This window comes from Nymphaea colorata, chromosome 6 (genome assembly GCF_008831285.2).
Source record: "Nymphaea colorata isolate Beijing-Zhang1983 chromosome 6, ASM883128v2, whole genome shotgun sequence".
NCBI lineage: Eukaryota > Viridiplantae > Streptophyta > Magnoliopsida > Nymphaeales > Nymphaeaceae > Nymphaea > Nymphaea colorata.
In genome coordinates this window covers 10155024-10176304 of record NC_045143.1, presented here as the reverse complement: position 1 = coordinate 10176304, position 21281 = coordinate 10155024, and the positions used below count along the sequence as shown (strand labels likewise).

The 21281-nt window shown below is 38.6% G+C and overlaps 3 protein-coding genes across 3 annotated transcripts; 2 read left to right on the top strand and 1 right to left on the bottom strand.

Annotated features, from left to right (window-relative positions):
* Positions 1–1731: 1731 nt before the first annotated feature.
* Positions 1732–4859, bottom strand: LOC116256572 (zinc finger CCCH domain-containing protein 15-like). The gene is made up of 3 exons (XM_031632972.2): positions 4633–4859; positions 3320–3955; positions 1732–2068 (listed from the first exon to the last, which is right to left on the bottom strand). The coding sequence occupies exons 2-3, from the start codon at positions 3929–3931 to the stop codon at positions 1766–1768; spliced, it is 915 nt and encodes a 304-aa protein (XP_031488832.1). The 5' UTR covers positions 3932–3955; positions 4633–4859; the 3' UTR covers positions 1732–1765.
* Positions 4860–6819: 1960 nt separating this feature from the next.
* LOC116256884 (low-temperature-induced cysteine proteinase) lies at positions 6820–10307 on the top strand. Its single transcript, XM_031633422.2, has 6 exons — positions 6820–7329; positions 8426–8661; positions 8786–8926; positions 9011–9439; positions 9619–9684; positions 9850–10307. Exons 1-5 carry the CDS (start codon positions 6840–6842, stop codon positions 9682–9684), a joined length of 1362 nt encoding a protein of 453 aa, XP_031489282.1. The 5' UTR covers positions 6820–6839; the 3' UTR covers positions 9850–10307.
* Positions 10308–14954: 4647 nt separating this feature from the next.
* On the top strand, positions 14955–21281 carry LOC116256474 (protein IN2-1 homolog B-like). The gene is made up of 10 exons (XM_031632846.1): positions 14955–15039; positions 15269–15337; positions 17447–17507; positions 17782–17868; positions 17944–18042; positions 18463–18565; positions 19455–19534; positions 20366–20473; positions 20609–20689; positions 21024–21281. The coding sequence occupies exons 1-10, from the start codon at positions 15029–15031 to the stop codon at positions 21033–21035; spliced, it is 711 nt and encodes a 236-aa protein (XP_031488706.1). The 5' UTR covers positions 14955–15028; the 3' UTR covers positions 21036–21281.

The window sequence follows — 21281 nt, the reverse complement described above, 5'->3', positions numbered from 1 at the left end:
TTTTATCAAAGGAGTCTCTGGCCCAATCCGGATCAGTGTGCCCAGTGATATGAGTGTGCTTATTTGTATTGAACCATAATTGTTGTCCAGGACATCTTTTTACATACCTCAGAATTCTATCACTAGACTTGATATGAAACTGTCTAGGATTCTACATGTGATAACTAATCAAATCGATGGAGTGAGTGATATCAGGACAAGTTACAATAAGGTAGATAAGCTTCAACTAGCCTTATCAACCTCAGGGTCATCACTATTGCACTTATGTGCTGGCTTTGTTTCCATAAGAGTATTAGCTTTACAAGCTCAAAGTTTTTTAGTTTCCTTGAGGATGTCAGAAGTGTATTTTCACTGTCACAAGAAGATTCCTTTTTGAGAGTGAACACTTTCGATTCCTAATAAGTGGTTTAATTTTCCAAGATTTTTGACATCAAATGTGCTATTAAGGTATATCTTGAGACTTAAAATCTTGGCTTTCCTGTTTTTTGTGATAATAATGTCATTAACATAAACTAAAACAATGGTGGAAGTACTCCATTCCCTATTGATGAACAATGAATTGTCTGAATGAATGACATCTCTATCAGATCACTTCTCAAGAGCTCCACTAAGTTTGGCATACTAGGCACGAAGGAACTGTTTTAAGCCACATATGACCTTGTTCAATTTACACATCAAGCTTTTCCCTTCATCAAGATGTCCAAGAGATAGTTGTACGTAAATTTTTCTTTCAAGCTCCCAATGCAGGAAGGCATTTTTCACATCATGAATGTAGAGGTTTGAGTTGTTGTGTCGGGCAATAGAATGAATACTTTTGAAAGTGTTCATTTTCGGCATAGGAGCAAAGGTCTCATTGTAGTTTATACCTAAATCATTTTGCTACAATCCTCACTTTATATATCTCTGTGAATTCATCGCTATTCATTTTGCAGTGCATTCCTAACCACCAGGTTCATGATCTTTAGGCAGGGAAACTATAGCGCAGGGTCTTTCTTTTTTCTTTGAGCCTTGAGTTCTTCTTTAACGGTTGTTCCGGTGCTTGCTTAGCCTCGAGATATGACTTGGGTTGATACTTAGAAGAGATACGACTAAGGAAGTCTCTCTGATGCAAGGAGATTCAATCATATCCAATATGCTTCATAATGGGATGAGCAAACACTTAGAAAGGGTGACATAATCTTACAAGTATCTAGGAGGGCGAGACATCCTTTTAGATCACCTGGGCTGAGTTTGTATATCACCGTGGGATCCATTACCATTGTTTGTATTGGTCCCTTCATTCAGATCGGATTCAACATTCTCATTGCCCATATTCGATTCAAAATTGGAATTCTGACTTTCACCAATGACTGGATTTTTTATGTTGCTTTGAATAGTGATGTGCAAAAGATCATCGTGCTTGCTCAAAGTCAGGCGAAGAAGCTTCTTCCCACAAAGATTATCATGATCATCTAAGACATGTTTGTAGTAAAGCTAATCTTGCATTACGAGAAACAATAAACTTTTTAGTTAGTTTCAGCATAGAAGCATTTGGTCAAGTTTAACTTTATTCCATGCTAACTTTTCTAGAGGAGCAAGATTGTTAAGGTTTCTAGTAATCCTATCAATGATATGGCATGCATAAGACATCATCAGTATAGAAAACTTTAGGAACATTCATCTGAAACGTCAATGCTCTAATGAGTTCCAAAAGATGATGATTTTTCCTTTCAAATTGATCGGTTACAATATTATAGAGGCGATGCTTTATTCAGGGGAAAAAGAATCACTGGGGACGGGTAGCAGAGAGTCTCTCCTCCTCGGTGAGAGCGTGACGGAAGTGGCAGCGATGGCCATATCGACAGGTCTCTCCGGCAACCACCATCTTGCAGAGCTCCGTTTTGTAGCGAGGGTGGCGGATGACGGGTCGAAGTTCCTGGATGCCGTGTGCGAATTGGCAGTGGTCGCTGTAGGGGCATTCCCCGGTCTGCTGCCACTTGTTGCACAGCTCCGTCTTCAACATCCCCTGCTTGAATGCCTCCACCTCTACCTCAGACTCCTCCTCTTTCCCGCTCAAAACGCGAACCCTCTGTTTCATTATTGACGCCACGCGCACACAGCCAAACACCAATTTTATACGTTAACGGCCAAGTCAAATTTGAGGTGCACATGAAACGAGAAGCCAGCTTAACCAAATGCAGATGTTATTTACGGAATACGCGGAAATTCCTAGTGCGAATATAGGAACATACTAACACTGTGAGCCTGCCACCCACGGCAGGACCTAGAGGCCAAACTGTCATATCCAGCCGTGAGGAGATCAGAGGGAGAAGAAAAGTGTTGACAGTACACCCATCTGGGCTATGGGAACAGTTGTTCATGGTCTAGAGCACCCAATATAAGGATGATCTTCAACCATTTTCAGTTCTGCGGTGTCTCTCTTGAGTTCAAAATTTTCCATGCCATCCGCCATTTCACATGATCGATGGTCGATGGTGCTAGCGATCCTTATCATTTGACCATATATGCCTCCCCGATCTTGCTTGATAAAGATGTTATATTAAAGAGATCGAGAACATGTCAAGAACCAAATCAAGTGTATTGTGGGGCTCATGGTTTGAGTGATAGGTGCTTTACTGTAGGAGGGGAATATCACATACTTTGTGCAACGTGATCGCACCTAATCCGCCCCCACATTAGGTGAAGGCTCACCCGCTATATCATTCTCATTTCCCCCTTCATTCTCAAACTCATGATTGACCGCTGATGTGGATCAAAATAGACCTGACGGAGGTCATCACTCAGTTTAATAAGCAGAATATCAAAACCTTCAAAAGAAAACATGCACATATGACCTCTTAACATCCAACAATGGACGGCGGTAGTAACCGTTAGGATTGGAAATTTTATTTTTTTGGTCAAAAAATATGTTTCGGGTTTTGATTCAGGTAATAGAGACCTCGTTTATGAATAAGAAAGCATGATACAAAGTTTCACATAAAAGGACCCGTTCCAAACCTACATGTGTGGTCTGTTCTCATTATTATGTAGACATGCCATTCTTTTGCTTGACATAACGAGCCAGATCAAATACGAAGGGTCCGGGGTTTGATTAGGTATGGAGGTTGGCGCTTGGCTGCTCTTTGGTGGCAGCTAAAGGGGCATCAGTGTAAAGTTTTCAACCTAAGATGTACGAAAGGAAGCCATCACCCTTCCCTCCCCTCGCAGTTCGCAGTATAGCGCACCAAATAACCAACCGATCAAGAGATCGCCATCATCATGATTCTGGGTGGTAGGAGCCAGCAAACACAACAAAAAGTAAGGTCGAAGCAAAGCTTACCATTCCAGAAACAGGACTGGAGAGTCGGACTCGGCTCGGGTGATTCGAGATTCTCCCGCTCCTGCCTGGCTGGCTCATTTTCAAGAACCCTGCTGATCGAATAGCTATGCTTTTCGGAAGCGCAATGCGGCCCGTGCTGCTCGTCCCCGTTGACATCACCGCCGCGACCATGCCCACTGAATTATCAATGGCGGGAGGTTCCTCGAAGCTTAGCACGCTCGTTGGACTGTTGTCAGGAAGCCCTTCTCCCAATGTGTCATCTTCGATGTTGAGCCGCTGGAATTCAGCGAGAAAAGGAATAGAAGAGAGGGCGCGATAAGCGAAGTATCCTTGACTCCACAACGAGCTGTTGAACATGCTGAGCCTTCGAGTGAGATCCGCGTTTGCCTCTCGAAGCATCGCATTTTCTTCCCGCAGAGCAGCAACCTCCATGGCTGCCTCCCGAAGGTACGAATGGTACCTCTCAGCCATCTCCTTATAGTTGAAAGTTAAGCAAGTCAAGGTGCTGATATCCTCTTGCCGTGGAGAAGTGGGTTCAGGGGAGATGGTAATGGCGGTGTTGTACCCTGGGGTAAGGGCGGCACCGCTGCTTGAGCTGTTTGTTGGCTCCATCAGTTGTGGTTTCCTCAACAGAACCTGCAATGCCTTGGCCCGTCACATATGTTCGTCGTTTGATTATTACATTTATTAGAGAAGATCAGGAGTATTAACTCATATAAATCCAAAAATGATTCAACCAAACTAGAAAAGTAGAGATGTAAATAAACATGATAAACCACAAGGAAGGAAGCATATATAACAAGAAAACAACGAATAACTAACAAGAAATTTCAGCCAAAATAAAAAGGGGGAAAAGGAAAACTCAGAATAGGAACGAACAAAGGACCGACAATTTCCTCAAGAAACGGAAGTTGAATCGCATGAACAAATGGAAAAGCGCCAGAAAATCGATACCTGAACCAGAAATCCTTCAAAGACCCAGGCTCAGAGCGTCGATTAAAACCCAAAACATGATTCACGGTCACGCTTCGCGAAAGAAAGCCATAAGTAAGAGGAAAAACCACTGACGAATTGCATTTCAGCGCTTCAACAACGACACTCGTAGAAGAATCCAAAAACTTCAACGATTTTTAGAATCAAAACACAGAACACAAAAAGAACCTTCCAAACTTCGCCCTTCTTCATGTTCAGTAATAGCAGTTCTCAAAGCACACAGAAATCAACCGAATAAATGCTGCAGCTCACAGAGCAAAGTAAAACAACGAGAGAGAGAGAGAGAGAGAGAAATAAGAGAGAGAGATAACGATGCGCACCTCAGAGCTCCAATTAATGGCTTCCCTTGGAGTTAAAGAAGCCTGGAACAACTCAATCGTCACAGACAGAGAGAGCGAGAGAAATGAGATACGAATGCCTGGGGCTTCTCGACTCTATATGATCGAAGAGAAAGAAATCTGCGAAGCTCCGAAATCGTATGGTACTCCCGCTCCTTCTCCTGCTTCCGATCTTCTTCTCCACTTCTTCTTTGCTCTGCTCAGCAAGAGAGAGAGAGAGAGCGCTACTGTAAGAAGAAGAGGCAGGTGCGCGCCAAACAATATATATGAAATGATGAAAGGGGACGTGCTGGGAGGCCGGATCAGTTACAATTTCAACAGAATGAGGGTGGGGCCCTCCATCTGCTCGCTCCCTCTCAATTCTCAAATCCAGATTGTTGCAGTGACTTCTAACACTCGAATCGGGTCCGATGGTTGATCAGTTTGACGCTTCCAAACCAAGAGCCTCTTGGATCCACTATTTAACGGATCTGTGGCATAATTGAGTCGCCTTAATCAGACCCAGACTTGGACTCAGATTTTCCCAAATGAATATTTGAAATGGAACCCAGATCCAATTGGGGGATAAGATACCCCGAAGCTGGTCAGATCCTTATAAAATCTCCTATTTGGTTTCAGGCTGCTAACCAAGTTTTGAGTCATGCATTTGGATCTGAGATCATCGTAGATCTGACATGGTGGTAATTGAACACACCCTATATAACAAAAATTTGAGGACAAGATGTCTCCTAAATATAAAAATAAACCACAAAAACAGAAACAAGAGAACGAAATATACAATACAATATACAGTAAAAAAAAAAAAGCGAAGAGAGAGAGGAAAGACGGAGCGGCACAGTCACCCAGCTGCAGATGGACAACGGCGCCTTAACCGAATAGCAAACTGAACATCCCCTGCCAGCCTGAAAGAAAGAAAAAGAGAGAAAGGTGAAAGGTTTTTTGTCGCTGTGGACACATATCAGTTAATGAAATGATGATGTGAGTAGCTCCTCCATGGTGCAGTGTGCGACGATGCGGCCTGAAATTCCGATATTTATGATTAATTATCAAGATAGCTAGTTTGTGTCTTTATGTCTGTAAATCTCTTCTCATCGTGAAAGTTGATCAGAAATGACTTCAAGCTCAATCTTTATAACTACTTGAGAACATATATGCTTGTTCTTTTATACATGTCATTTTGTTCATGAGAAAATCACATAATTCAAATTAGATGTTTGGTTGCTCAATTTTCTTTTAAGCTCCCAATTTGTTTCAGTTTTATAATTAAAAAAAAAAATCCACTTAGGTACTTCTAGCTTGGAGAGGTCTGTGTCCAAATAGTTTCCACCTTTGCTAGACTAGGAAGTAAGGATGTCGATCAATCAAGTTCAGATTGGATATATCATTAATCATATCCGTTTTTTTGGATGTTTGGATTTGAATTTGAATAAAAAAAAACCATGTCTGAATCCGAATCTGAAATCCAATTTTACAATCAAAACTTAACTTTTATATTTATATTTGAATCCGAATCCGAATTTTTGAACCGGATTTTATCAATTTTCAAAATTTAATAGCATTAAATCCGAGATATGTAGAAAATTTTTTTTGGCTTTTGATTTTTTTTTTAAGAAGGATGACATAAACAAAATCAAAGAAAAAAATGGCAAATATTTTAATCATTTAGTATTCATTAGCAATTTTTTTTCTTTGATTTTTATCTATATAATATATATATATATAAACGACCCTCTGAGTTGGGGAGCTGTCCAATGGGCTGTGGTCCGTCGGCCCCCAATCAAACGACGGCTACACCACTTGTGTGGCCAATCTCGAATGACCCAGTTGAAAAAAACGTTATTTTTCAATTATACAAGCTGTAAATACAAACATTAGTACCAGAACCGGATCAAGCAAGTTCTGCTACTTCTTCCTATCAGAGAAGTGTTTTTTTTTTTTTCCTTTTTACGTAACTAAAATACGCGGATCACAATATTTGAACTAATGAGTGCGTAACCCCATATAATTTTTTATAATTTTTTTTTTTTTTAACAAATTTGACTATAGAATTATGGTTCAGATAAATGATCACGGTATCAAGTGTGAAATAGGATTTAAAATATCGTGATATTTTCGGGAGAAAAGTATTGGTTGTAGGTGATAAAAACGGCAGACTGACTTCTCGTGCTCCTTCCGCAAGCTCATCTGAAATGGCAAGCTCCCCTGCTTCCTTCTCCGCCCTCTTCTCCCTATCATTATTATTATTCACCACCACCACCACCACCCTTCTTCTCCCGACCTCCTCAGCTTCTTCTTCTTCTTCCTCCTCCTCCTCCTCTTCTTCTGCATCTCTCTTTTCTCCACTGTTCGAGTCCTGGTGTGATCGCCATGGTAGGGTCTACAACAGTCACGAGGAGAAGCTCCACAGGTTCAGAGTTTTTCAGGACAATCTCGCCTTCATCACCAACCACAATCGAAACTCTAATTCATCCTACACCCTCGGCCTCAATCAATTTGCCGATCTCACAAGCGCCGAGTTCCGGGCGTCCCGCCTCGGCCTCGCTCCCTCCATCGCCTCCGTGACCAGGCGACCCTCGACTGAAGTTCTCTTCGATGGTGCTGTTGGCGGCGATATCCCGGCTTCGGTCGATTGGCGCAAGGAGGGCGCCGTTACCCCCGTCAAAGACCAGGGGAGCTGCGGTACGCACAACCATCACTGGCTCTCTTCACTTTGAATTGTGTCAATTGGACTGTGGCTTTGAATCTGGGAAGTTCGATCAGGAATCGGTGGCTTGTTAGTTTGATTTGCTGCGATTTCTGTTGATGATTTTTGTGGCTTTAAAGTGAGGAATCCACCGAGATTCCACTGGAATCTGTCTTTTGTCTAGTTTCTCATTTTCCTTTCCTTTTTTGACGTCTGTGACATGGATTCATGAGTTGTTGATATAAAGCGGAAGATTCGTCCGCATTTAGGTCGCCCTACAATTTAAGGATCAGACTTCCGAGCCGTTGGTAATTTCTCTTTTAAGTGGTTAATCTCGTTCCTTGCTGGAGGCGTAAATCCAGGGAGTTGAAATCAGGATCTGAGAGAATTTAGTTGTGTTCTAGTCAACCAAATTTTCTGACAGAGAATCAAGTGTGCCTATATGATTGTGTAAGGGAATGTACATAGCCAATTTATCTCGGATGTATAATTGGGCAAAATTCCCAACAACACCATATTAGAATTTGTATCTAATTCGTGACAAACGGGACAGACAAGTTGATATTTCGCAGCAAGTAAGGTAGAAGAACTAACCTACACACTGTAAAAATCTAATTCAAACGTTTATTTTAATTCATCGTTTGGCAGAAGTTAGGAGCTAGTTATGACGGACGAGGTTTTGTGCGTTGATATCTAGTCCAATGTTTTGATGTTCTTTGAGTGCATGATGAAGGTTGCTTTGATTGAGTTAATGGAAAGCTTGCGCTGGCTTCGAAGGTTGCTTTTCATGCGTGGAAAAAGTCTATTGCTATTTGTGGCAATGAGATATATGCTAATGTCCTTGAGAAACATATATGCCTACTTTAGCAATATGTGCTACAAAAATCTAACGAAATTCTTTTGCTTAATTTCTTTCTTTACTCTGTTGAGTGCAATAATGAGTTTGGTGATGTGAAAGTGTCTTCATGAGAATGACGGAATCGGTTGCAATTTCGAGTCTCTCTATTTTGTGGTTCACATCTTTTAAGTAAGATGGCTACTGCTGGCAATCAAAGGTCAGTATGAAAAACTTCTTGTTGCTTTTCTTTGCAGGTGATTGTTGGGCATTCTCAGCTACTGGTGCCATAGAAGGTATAAACAAGATTGTCACAGGAAGTTTGATCAGTCTCTCTGAGCAAGAGCTCTGTGATTGTGACGGTTCTTATAATAGTGGTTGTAACGGAGGACTTATGGACTATGCATTCAAGTGGATTATACAGAATCAAGGCCTAGATACTGAGGCAGATTATCCATATAAAGGAGTGCAATCAACATGCCGTCGAGAAAAGGTATGTATTATGAGCTTAGTACCAATTCTTATCAACGCTTGGTGTATATTTTCAAATCTAATATTTTTTATATTTTTTTGTCAAAGTTACATGCCAGTTAAATCTCATCATTGTCTGCTTGCAGCTAAACCAGCGTGTTGTTACGATTGATAGCTATTCTGATATTCCAGCAAGCAATGAGAAACTTTTACTTCAGGCTGTTGCAAAACAACCTGTTAGCGTTGGTATATGTGGAAGTGAGCGAGCTTTCCAATTATACTCGAAGGTGAACTTATTGTTCTGAAGCTTCCTTTTTTTAAGAAATGCGGCTGAAACATGATCCTGAATGTCGAAACGCTTTTCCTTTCAGGGCATTTTTAGCGGGCCATGCTCTACTTCTTTAGATCATGCGGTGCTTGTTGTTGGATATGGTTCAGAAAATGGTAAAGATTACTGGATAGTTAAAAACTCATGGGGAGCAAGTTGGGGTATGAGTGGCTATATTCATATGCTTCGTACTAGTGGGGACCCGCAAGGAGTTTGTGGCATAAACATGCTAGCTTCATATCCCATTAAGACTGGCTTGAATCCTCCTCCGCCTACACCAGAGCCAGTTAAATGTGACACTTTTAGTCGCTGCCCTGCTGGAAGTACCTGCTGCTGTACCCGTCATCTTTTCCGAATCTGCATTTCATGGAGTTGTTGCAATCTGCCGTCTGCTGTGTGTTGTAAAGATCATCGTTATTGCTGCCCATATGATTATCCCATCTGTGATTCAGTGTCAAAGAAATGTTTAAGGGTACAATTTCTAGATATCCTTCTATATCTTCTTTCTGTTGAGTTTATCGTTTCATAATACTTGTTATGCTTGTAGTATTTAATTATATGATCTATGTAAATAATTGCCGATTTCCTCGCTTTCCACTTGAGATTTTCTAATGATGATTAATAATCCATGTGAGGACTTCATGTTTGCAGGGAAATGGAAATTCAACAGGAATAGAAATGTCGGAAAAGCAATCTTCTTATAGTGTATCCTTCTAGGTAACCATTATTGCTCATTTTTCTGCTCTTGTATTCGTTTTATCCTTGAACCCTGCAACTTTCATGGTGATGGACTCTCCTGAAATCAACTTTAAGTTTTCTTGATAACTGTCTTTATCCTTTTGGAACTTTCGTCTGATTGTGTTTGTGTTTCGCCTTCTGCAGCTTCTCTGCATAGCAACTGACTGGTACTGACGTTTGGATCCAGATGATGGTCAAGAACCAATCCCCTGCATGAGTCTTTAATTTGATGAACTTGATAAGGATGCAACATAGTTCTTTTGGTGGCTGATCCTATTTCTAAGATCATCTCTTGGTTTTACAACTTTCTGCTGTCAGATCAGAATTCAGAGTGCACGAGCTTTCTCCAAATCTATTCATGGTTATCACTTATAGTTTGTGAAGGATGGTCAACAAATTCATAGGTGTGGTTGTTGTAATTTGTGTAATGCTGTAGCTTATAAGATTTTGTCATCCTATAAATCTATTTTTGTCATTGAACTTGTGCCCTTCATCACAAAAAGGGGAAAACAAAGAACTGAAATGCATGTGAAACAAACTTAATCTTTTATTCATATATGATTTATCTGGCTCTTAAGAGGGGTGTTTGTGCTATTCTTACATTATTGATGGGCCTTCAAATTGCTGATTGTTATCCCTATTCTCCCAGCACACATAATGTACAGTATATACAGCTTGGGTTGACCACTGCCTGCCATCTATGTGGATGTGTATTATTTGGATTTTCAATCTTCCAAAGCATTGTTGCTAATCATAAGTTTAGATCATTTCAGCATTTACTTTCGCTAGAAACTGAATCTTTAGTTATGAAGTTTTCTGGTTAAAAAACATGATGTTTTACCTGAAACTAAAAGGGGGCCCTTTCAAGGTGACACTGTGATGCAGTTTATGCATATTGTTGTCATTAGGGGTGCAAACCAGTGGATATAACCTGATTTATGTATATCCAAGCCCTTTCCCTCTTTTCTTTTAAGGATTCCAAACCAGCTCCAACTCCAGTATAATCTAAAAATTCAGTCCTCCATTCAGATGTAATAATATGTGAAACTGAATCTGAATTCTAAGAAAACCAGGAAACATAAATGTAACTTAGGAGCTCAAGTATTGACGAAAACCAGTACCATTTAATTTTGGATTTTTATCAGATTCGTATACATTATTATTTTATTTTTTTTAAATTAGAACACAAAGCCTATTTTGCAAAGAAACTATATTGTTTTCAACAATTTATGGCAATTTTTTTCATTAAAAAATATACCAAAACAATCTTCACAACAAGTAGTCAAATTAGTTGTTTCTCAAGTTCATACTTGAATGAAATTCGCTGGCCAAGCTTTCATGGTATAATTTATGCTTAATTTTTACATAGTAAAAGGCTTTGGATGTGTTGTGTGCAATTAATTAAGAGAAACCGCTGGCCATTTGTTGGACAATTCTTGCTAGTCAATTATTTCTGCAATCATTCAAACATAAGCCAGGGGATGAACTCACTTATAAGTTGCTCCCAGCGGGGTTCATTCTTGGACCCAATTCACCTAATAAGTCTCATTTCTTGATGCATGTGCCTTCGTGTTGGACAAATGGATATAACTAATCCATTTTCTAAGCCTTACTGAACATTGTGATGGAGCTTACTGTGTACCCGTTGATAAATGGTGATAAACTGACCTCGTTATCAGATTGATGTAGGCTGCATGGTTCGAAGTTCCAGCTGCAAGAGGTAAACCTAGCACAATGATGTTTCAATTTGATACATTGGACGCTTTGGGCGCCAACTATGTATTCAAAACCTAGGAATAAGAATCCACACACACACTATGTATATATATATATAACCTAATTAAGCTGGAGTCTGCCCAACTACTCTTTGCATACCCAAAAAGCGAAATGCCAGTTCTAAAACTCTATCAATTGTTTGCATCTGGATTCTACTAGTTTGTGCTGCATATCCCAAAAAAAGCTCCCTTCCAGAGCTGTGTCACATGGGTGCTGGTGAATAATGCAGTAAGTTTCAAAAAATTTTGGTGGGGTGTCATGAGAGCATATAAATAAATAAATAAATAAATATATATATATATATTATTTGTTATATAAACAATTTGATTTGTCTATATTTTTAAACTTTTTTTTTATCAAGGTTACCTTAATCTCATACAAAATTCAAAATTTTATTAAATAAAATAAGGGGCGAGAGAGATAAGGGAAGAAAAAAAAATGAAAAAAACAAGAGAAAAGAACAACGAGTGTGTTCAGCAACATGACTCAGTCGGGTGCCGTGTTGGACCGCACCCTCACCCCCACTGTGCATCCGTGTGACTTACTTCCAGAGTTTTACCATCCAAGCTTTTTGGCACCGAATCCATTCTTCTATTTTACTGCAAATGATCGTGATTTAGACATGTTATTTGCATGAAAATATGAGCTCAGATTGAACTGCTGTCCGCTATCCGTATGATATATTAATTTTTCATTATAGATAAACCCATCCAAGATGGCATGGCGGCTCATACTCAAGAGATCTGAGATTTGAATTCCATGATCATTGTTACATGATGTGCTACTCTTTTGGGTTGCAAATGGTGGCAAATGTGACACCTAAGTTGAAAGATGTACCATAGATTCATCTAAACCTCATATCAAGCCAAAATTTTGGAAGTATAAGGTACTACGGCCTTGGTTTTTTATGGAGGAGTAGAAGAAGAGAGAAACAATGGAGGGAAGCTCAATTGGTTGTTCAATCTGTAAATTAACCAAGAAATGGGATCCTACTTTCTAGAGATGTCAATATGTCCGATTTGAATCAAATATCTAACCGAATTGTTTTGAAAAAATTGAATATGAAAAAGAAAATTTATATTCAATCAAGTAATCAGATCAGATTTGGATTTAAAAGAAGATATTAGATCAGATACACATTCGAATATACATACATACATATCTGATCGTATTTGAATTCAGATCAGATTTAGTTTTAAACAAATATCCTATATCCAACGCCCTTATATTTTGAAATTCACCAAACTCACATCCAAATTCGGATTCGAATGTGAATGTGAAAATCATATTCCAAAATTTTTAGGCCGATAATACATTAAAATCTCATTCTTTTAAAATTTCAAACGCACGATGATTATTCTATTTGGTCCTATGTGCCACAAGTTGCCTACCTGTAAATCTCTAAGTTTTAATTTTTAATTCAGTGTCCATATTTTTCCATACAACTTATCTCCATTATTCTATTTGGTCCTATTTTGCAATATTTTATTTGTAAACCAGCCGTTTTTGTGCATCACTCGTCGGCATTTTTTTTCCCTCTTTTGAAATTCAATATACGATTATCACCAACAATCCCTTAGAATAAACATAAAGAAAAAGTTCTTTTTAAAGCAAATAGGTCACGAACGATGCATTTTGCATGATTTCTTTGTTAATGCATGCGTTTGCAGTAAATATATATCTTTGTGAAATTTATATATCTTTGCAAATCTAACATCATGAGTGCCCTCGTTCCTCCTTATAGTTAATTTTGTAATTAATTTTTCAGTGAAGAATATATATATATATATATATATATATATATATATATATATATATATATATATATATATATATATATATATAATAAAAAAGATAGGAGATATCTTGGGCGCTGATGGCGGAATTATTTAAACAGGTGTATGAAAAGAATCTTGAGCGCTCTAGCATCAGCCTGTTTTCAGGTAATGGCCGGTGAAGGCAAAGGATTGCACGTTTTACTATGTGCTGGTTTCAATTCCCATTGGTTTCGAACCTCTCTCTCTCTCTCAGACACAAAAACGCAAAACCTGGAAAGAGAGAGGGGGAAAAGAAAAAGTTCAACGATTAGAAAGATTGAGTAACCTTGCAGAAGACTCTACCTTGAAATAAAAAAAGATGTTATCTAAGTATTTGTCTTGGAATGATCATATACTTCTTTGAATTTACGTGCTACTTTGGAATAGGAATCCAGCATGCCTGCAACATCATCTTACTCACCAAGACTAAGCAAGGAGAAATTTTGGCACAAGAATTATATATATATATAATTATATATATATATATATATGGTAAAACAATTGATTGTTGCATTATAAAAAAAAAGCAATTAATTTTTAGTCACCACCATATTCTTTGTGGAATCTGAAAATGTGCCCCACGGCTTTCATTTCTCCTTCATGAATCCTTCCACGATCCTTGACAATCACCACACAACCTAGATCCGCATTACCCACATAGCTAAAGCCTATTGTTTTCGATCCATGCATGGACTCTGACAATGTTAATGAACCATCCATTTCTATCTGAACTGATCATGTCATCACAATAAAGCCCAATTTCCATCCAAATTTTCAGTTTAATTTATGTCTCAAGAAGCTACTTGACAAAGGAAAAGTTATCCATGCAGCTCCTCCACACCTCTCTTTTGAACCTACTTACCTAGGGTTCAAAACTCTTATTTGTCAGGAGCCACATATTTCGGCAAACAATTAAGAAGGACATCACACCTAACTCTACCAAACTTTGCAGCAATATACCTCCAAACTTTCTTTGCTAACTTACATTTCATCAAGACATGGGCATTCGTCTCTTCAGCACATCGGCAGAAGGAACAACGGTTTGCTAGTTGAATCCCAGCCTTCTGATTCGGCTTCGCTCGTGACGTTGAGTGTTTCTGATAATCTCGCCTGCCTTGAGAAAATTTTAGTTACCATTTTAGTGCAGGCAATAGCTTTAGTCCAATAGTACCTTCATGTTGAGATATTGAAACACAAAAATAGTTCCAAATTATAAGAATCCTCAAGACATCAAATTTTTATTTTGTAAAAAAAGGATACCACCAATATACAAGTTGAAGTATAGTGGGGTCATCATTCGAAGTACTGAAAGTTGGTGTGGTACTCTTGAGAGATGAAAGGTTTCGAATTTTTTGTGCGATGGTAAGGTAAAAGAATCTTGTTGCACACCCATGAATTGATATTAGAGAATATATCTTATATATTAAAAAAAAAAAAAAAAAGTGAGGGGAGATGCTTGTTCGTGTCACCACAACTACGTCACCACCCACGCACCAACTGAGTTCACCACCACGAACCCTACTTCTTTAAAAAAATTGTTAAAAAAGAAAATGTCAACCGTCAAACCTGACCGCCTTGACCATCTAGAATCCAGTCCACCCGTTCCCTCCTCTATTTATACCTTCACCGATTTCGTTCCCTCCCGCCTAAGTTTCTTCCTTCTTCTTCCTCTTCCTCTTCCTCTTTCTCACCTTTCAATTGGAAGATCACGAACTCCCTCGTTCTCAGCCATGTCTACCAAGTAAGTCCAGATCAACAAATTAGATCCGCACTGGCCGACTTGACCAACCGTGGATCTGTGGATCGAACGGCCATGAATGTATTGATTGAGGATCTGGACCTGTGGGTCCTTGATGCAGATCCGCTCTTCCAGACACAAGGGCTTTGGGAGAGAAATCTAGTTCTCGTGTTTGTCTAGAACTTGTCTGTGTTTGGCTCCTTGTTCTTACATTGGAACTGCTGTTTTGCAGCGCCGAGCTCACCCAGTACGTGCTGCGCTCGTCGTCGCCCGCTCCGGCCATTTTTGACGGCACCACCAGGTTTAGTTCTCAACTCCGATGATGTTTGAGCTATACACTGAACCTGCTTGGCGTGAAAGTCTTTGGAGTCTGTAGTTTCTTTAAGGGCCAGGGCCCGTTTGATGGGCAAGATGTTTCTTGTAGGTTGTAGCCATGGAAATAAAATTCAAATTTTTAAAAATTTTTATTGCACGTCAAACTTGGGATGAAAAAAGTGAACGTTGAGCTAGTTTTTAGAAAATTTTATCCAGAAATTTCTTTTTCTTCTTTCATTTTTAGCTGAGAAATTTATTTTCTGTAACATAAACCCAAGTACAACAAACACAAGAAGGTTTTGAAAATCTTGATTTTGTTTTCATTTCTTCAATTCATCAAATAAGTTTATAGAAACTTCTTTCCAACTCCATATTTCCATTGCATCAAACGGCCCCTAAATGGCAAGCCTGGCGCCTCGGCTGGGTCGAGACTCGCCCAAGCTATCGGCGACCAATCTAGATCAAGAGTTCAATGTGGTTTGGCCGCAAAGGCCTATACAACCTGGTCTTTGTGCCCACCAACCTCAACTTCAATGCTTTACTTGCAGCCAGTTTCCAAACTGGAGAAGCAAAATGCTGAAATCATTTCCGGTTCTTAATCAATTAGGAGTATAGTAAAGTTTGATATCTAGAAATTCTGAACCCTGGATTTCATGATCCATATCTCAGATATCCGGGATATCACTGAGATTTTTCTGTTTTTTAAAGAAAAGAAATTTAAAATTGCCTAATGAATGGAATTTATCTTGCCGTTGTTTTCCTTTTTTTAAACTGCCGACATTATTCATTTGAAGGCACACTCTTCGAATGACATGACCGGCTGCATATCTGTAATTTTTTTGCTAAATGATCCGAATTTGTCTGAGATATGGATCACCTTGAATGACATTAAGCAAGCATATATTTAGATCTTGGATAGGGTCAAATGTTGAATTGAAGGTTTAATCCAATTCAGATTTAAATGAAGCTTATACGGATCATAAATATATATATATATATATATATATATATATATATTCCTAAATTCAAGCCTCAAAATATGCATGGTTGACCTGACCCACCAAAAAATGCAGCCTGTCTTAATCAACGTGGGTGGACTTGGTTGAGTCGTTGTCAATGTTGGATCTCAACTAAGCTCGATCGGTTTATTGAACTAAAAAAAGGCAAATAAATGCTCACGTTTAATCATCTACATTAATTTTTGCCTCGATAGTTCCGTACTTTCTTTAGTATATGCATGATCAAAATCAAATAAGTAAACTGGTTGGCTTTGTTAGATTTAAAGTGGGTGGCAATTGGATTTAATATGGGGTGAAGTCAGAAATTTTTTATGAGGCATGCCCAATTAAAGTTTCTAAATTTTAATTAGGACCATTATTTTTCAAAATTTTTATATAAAAGAAGTGAAATTTTTTAAAATTTACATGTAAATTAAAAAAAAAATTGAAGTGGGGTAGCGGGCCCTACCTTGACACCTCCCCTGGATCCAATGGAGAATAGAGAATGGAAATTTTGCCGTTGTTGACATGTACTGTGAGTGTATTTTGCATCATAGGATCAATTGTTAGATTATCAAGATCAAATGGTTCGTCGGTGCAGGTTAGATCAAGTTTAGTATGGCTGGTCGGTCTGAGTATCGCAGTGACGATGTCTCCTTTCATTTGATTCTCGTGAGTGCTACTTTTCTAAATTACAAACAGTGGCATGCAAAACACATACCCTAGGACCACAGCCGGGTTCTCAAGTAGCCTTAAACCTTGGAGGCAAAGGAAAGGAGGTGGCTTCCCCTCTCATGAACCGCTAAGTTTAACATTAAACGTGGAAGACTGGCTAAGCTATTGGCTGTGAACCAATTCAGCAATCACATTGTCATGGAATGAGCAAGTAGATCAAAATCCAAAATCCGCACCCTAGAACTGGGTAGTCTAAAACTGACTAATGATAAGCTTTTCTGGAAAACTTTGATCTGGATCTGAACTGCATCAATATGGTCCGAGTCCTGATTTTGAGATCCAAAAATTAGAAGATCCAGATTTAGCTGCTTGTGGATTGATATACGATCTCATTTAATAATCCTTTTTGTATTTCTCATCAGGCTCTATATCTCGCTGGTTTGCCCCTACGCTCAACGTGTGTGGATTGCCAGAAACTACAAGGTAAAGATCTTCCCCTGAGACTTTGCATTGCTACCAACAAATTGTTCATTCTTTCTTCTCCGTCCCCTCTATTTGAGCATACTGTAAAGTCATTTGTCCAATTTGATTTAGTTGAATCGATTATGAACTAGCAAATGATATTATTATATTTAGAAAAATAAAAGAAAAACATATATGAAATTAATTTTAAATAAAAACTCTAAAGTATTTGAAATAATAATAATAATAATGTAAACAGTGTATAATACAATATGTGGCAATCTCCCTTCCTCAGGGTCTTGAAGCAGAGATCAAGGTCGTTCCCATTGACATCAAAGACAAGCCTCAATGGTACATGGAGAAAGTCTATCAACCAGGGCGGGTAAGATACTGAAGCTGCATCTCTTTGGAAGTAAATATATACTGTGATTTTGTTCTTCATTTCATTATGTTGCAGGTGCCATGCCTTGAGCACAATGGGAAGGTGATGGGTGAAAGCCTGGACCTGCTCTACTACTTGGACGACCATTTCACAGGCCCACAACTTCTTCCTGAGGTACGTAACAAGTGAACATGGATATGAGGCTGTGTGCTAACTGGGTTCACCAGACCTGACCTGGCTTTGACTCGACGCCTGGGCTCGTCCGCCTGGACCGCCCATGGCTGGACAACTTTGGCTGGACTAGACCCATGATTAAGCGTTTGTTGGTTGGTCCATTACAATTTTGTTCACCGGATACAGAATCCAATTGATTCAGATATCCAGATCCAGTTACTAGTCCAATTCAATTTCATTTTGCCCCATCTACTTTTCAGTAAATCAAACTCAAGTCTACTCACACATAGATCTGGTTCAATTTGAGAACACTAACTGAAGATTTCTGATACTTCAACAAAGTGATTCATGGATCAGCAGATCTGCACTGGTTGCTCTCTCTCTCTCTCTGTATGATAAAATGTTGGTGGTGTTGAGCAGGAAGAAGAGAAAGTGAGATTTGCGAAAGAGATGATGGGGTATGCCTCCACCTTCATCAAGTCAGGCTACACTGGTCTAAAAGGAGACGCCCTCAAGGATTTTGGTACCTTTCTTCTCCCCTTTGTTTGGAAGTCGTTTTTGCCAAACACAGCTGGGAAGCTCAAATTTCTCTGGGTTATAGCGTAGTTCGTCATATTAAGAGCATGTAAAGAGCATAATCACAAATAATGTTTCGAAGTTTTAAACAGCAAGACTTTTTTCGGATATAGTCCGGTGAGCTTGAAGAAAACAGGAAAAAGTACACCAACTTTTTAAAAATTAAAAAAACCTAAAAAATAGGAGAAAATAAAAATATGTGAGAAACTAATAACACAAACATCAAAAGATAAGTAGATTTTCAACAACTAAAAAATAAAAAAATTGTTTGGCATTAAAAAATGATAAAAATGGAAAAAATGAAAAAAAAATGTTAAAAACAAGCTTTTTTCATTTTTAAACCTATTTTTTCAAAAAAACCCCATTTTTTTAAGTTTTAACATCAATTTTTTCGAAAATAAAACGTTTTTGCGACTATAGTAAAGAGATACTTTTTTATTGAGTCTTAAGTAGTAGGGCACGGTACTTAATTGGAGGGTGCATCGTTACCACCGCTGATATCGAGACAGCCTACGACCCCCAAGGCAAGGAGAATGGGGACATTTGGGCATCTTTTCTGAACAGTGTGTTGTTAATCTCTTGGAAACAATCAATGGTACACAAACACAAAATATGAAAAACCAATGGATTGGATCCATTTGTATCAAGTTGTGTTTGGAACAGGAAAATGGTAACGGGTGAGTATTATTATTTAGGCAGCACAATGAAGCACAACAAATAAAGTTTCATATTTAACTACATAAAGCATTCATATGTTCATCAATTTTTACAACATTAGCCATAATCGTGTTGGAACAATTTGATCTTTTTTAATCAAATTTTCAATTACTTTGCAGGTTCAGCCCTGGATGCCCTAGAGGCTGGCTTGGCCAAGTATGGAGATGGGCCTTTCTTCTTAGGAGAGAAGCTGTCAATGGTATGTTACTTCCCTCTTCTTAGATTATTTTGGAAACAGAAGAAGAAGATGAAGCAGATTGACGTGGGCATCCTTCGCCGTCGATCATCTTCTCTTCTTCTTCCTCACATCAAGAAAAATGGCTATAAGTAATGCATCAACCATGGGGATCCAGATTACTGGGTTTTGGTTTTTGTTCTTGTTTTGCATTCCAATCTGAAAATATATATGTATATATTGCATAGCATATTTGGTCGGCTTGAGAGACGCACGTATGATGTGTCTTTTAAGTTACATTCTCATGGGTGTTATTTCTTTAAACTGCAAACGGTAGGATGTGCGACACTCAAATTGAAGAGTGCACCATAAGACCACCTAACTCTCGAAGCAGCTCTGAACCCTGAGTGGTAGCTTTGGCTTCTCGCATACCATTTGAGTCGAGCCGTGTTCATGTAAACAAGCTAAGCTTGATCATTCAAACAAAGCCCACTGTCAATAGGGAAATACAACTCCAGTAACCACACATATGGAAATCTTGGGTCAACTTCATCCTTTGGAATTTGAATTCAGTTTTAAACATAGGGTCTTCATCTAAGTCGTGATCTGAAATCTTTTTAAATTCAGTTCAGGTTCAGTGATCAAGCCACTTACTGAATCCAATTTCAATTACTGATTAGTCGTGAAGTTATTGCGCGCGTATTCGATTAAATGGATCGATAATCAAATTTTATATATCTGATCCTTTTGCATCCCTAGGCCCAAGGATACCACTTCTTGCATTGACATTTGCCGTTTAATTCTGCTAGCTAGTTGGGTAGTAGCAATACTAACATGAAAAATCTGGATTAACAGGTGGATATTGCGTATGCTCCATTTATTCAAAGGTTCGACATCCTTTACCCGATTTTCACAAAATATGATATTTTCCAAGGCAGGCCTTTACTGGCTTCACTGTATCAGGTGAGATTCAGAGTTCACTGCATTAAGTTTGATTACGAGAATCTCAAACTGCATTTTAGGAGTTTGATTTGGAAGCGCACATGAGATTTTCTTTATAACAATAATGTTATACAAAGAAAACCAAATACATTGCAGGAACTGAACAAGACAGAGGCCTTCAAGAAGACGAAAGCAGATCCACAAACCCTTGTCACATACTACAGGCAGCATTTTTTGGTATACTCTCTCTCTTTGTGTCTCTCCATCTCACTTTGTGCCATGTGTTAATGTTGTCTGATGGTTAAAAATTTAAAATACGTATGTATTATATAAGCACAGTTTAGGATGCAGTAATGGTTCGTGGTGTTTTCAGCAACGACTCGTTATGTTTGTAGCAACAAATCTTTTAATTTTTAATCATCAAGCAACATCTGTCGGTCTCTGTAATGTAATCATAGTGTTTTTTTGACATACATATTGTTTGATATGCTTCCATATTTGAATCTCTCCCTAATAATTGAAGTTAAACTTACTTAGCTCCTATTCACTGCAGTTTGTTCCTTTGCTGTAGGGTGAAAAGTGAAACTGGCTGATCTCACTGATTAACAACAGATTGTTACCGGCGTCGAATCCGCTCCACAACAGTAAAAGGCAATGGCACTTTGATTAATGTAGATTGGACCCTTGGCGATGATGTTATTTGTAAACAAAATTAGTTTTGATATGGACGTGATTAATATGTTATTGCATGCTCTAAGATGTTGTTATTGGGTGAGTGGAAGAACTATTTCATCTTACTGTTCATCAAGAGGGTCGAAGCAATCTCAGG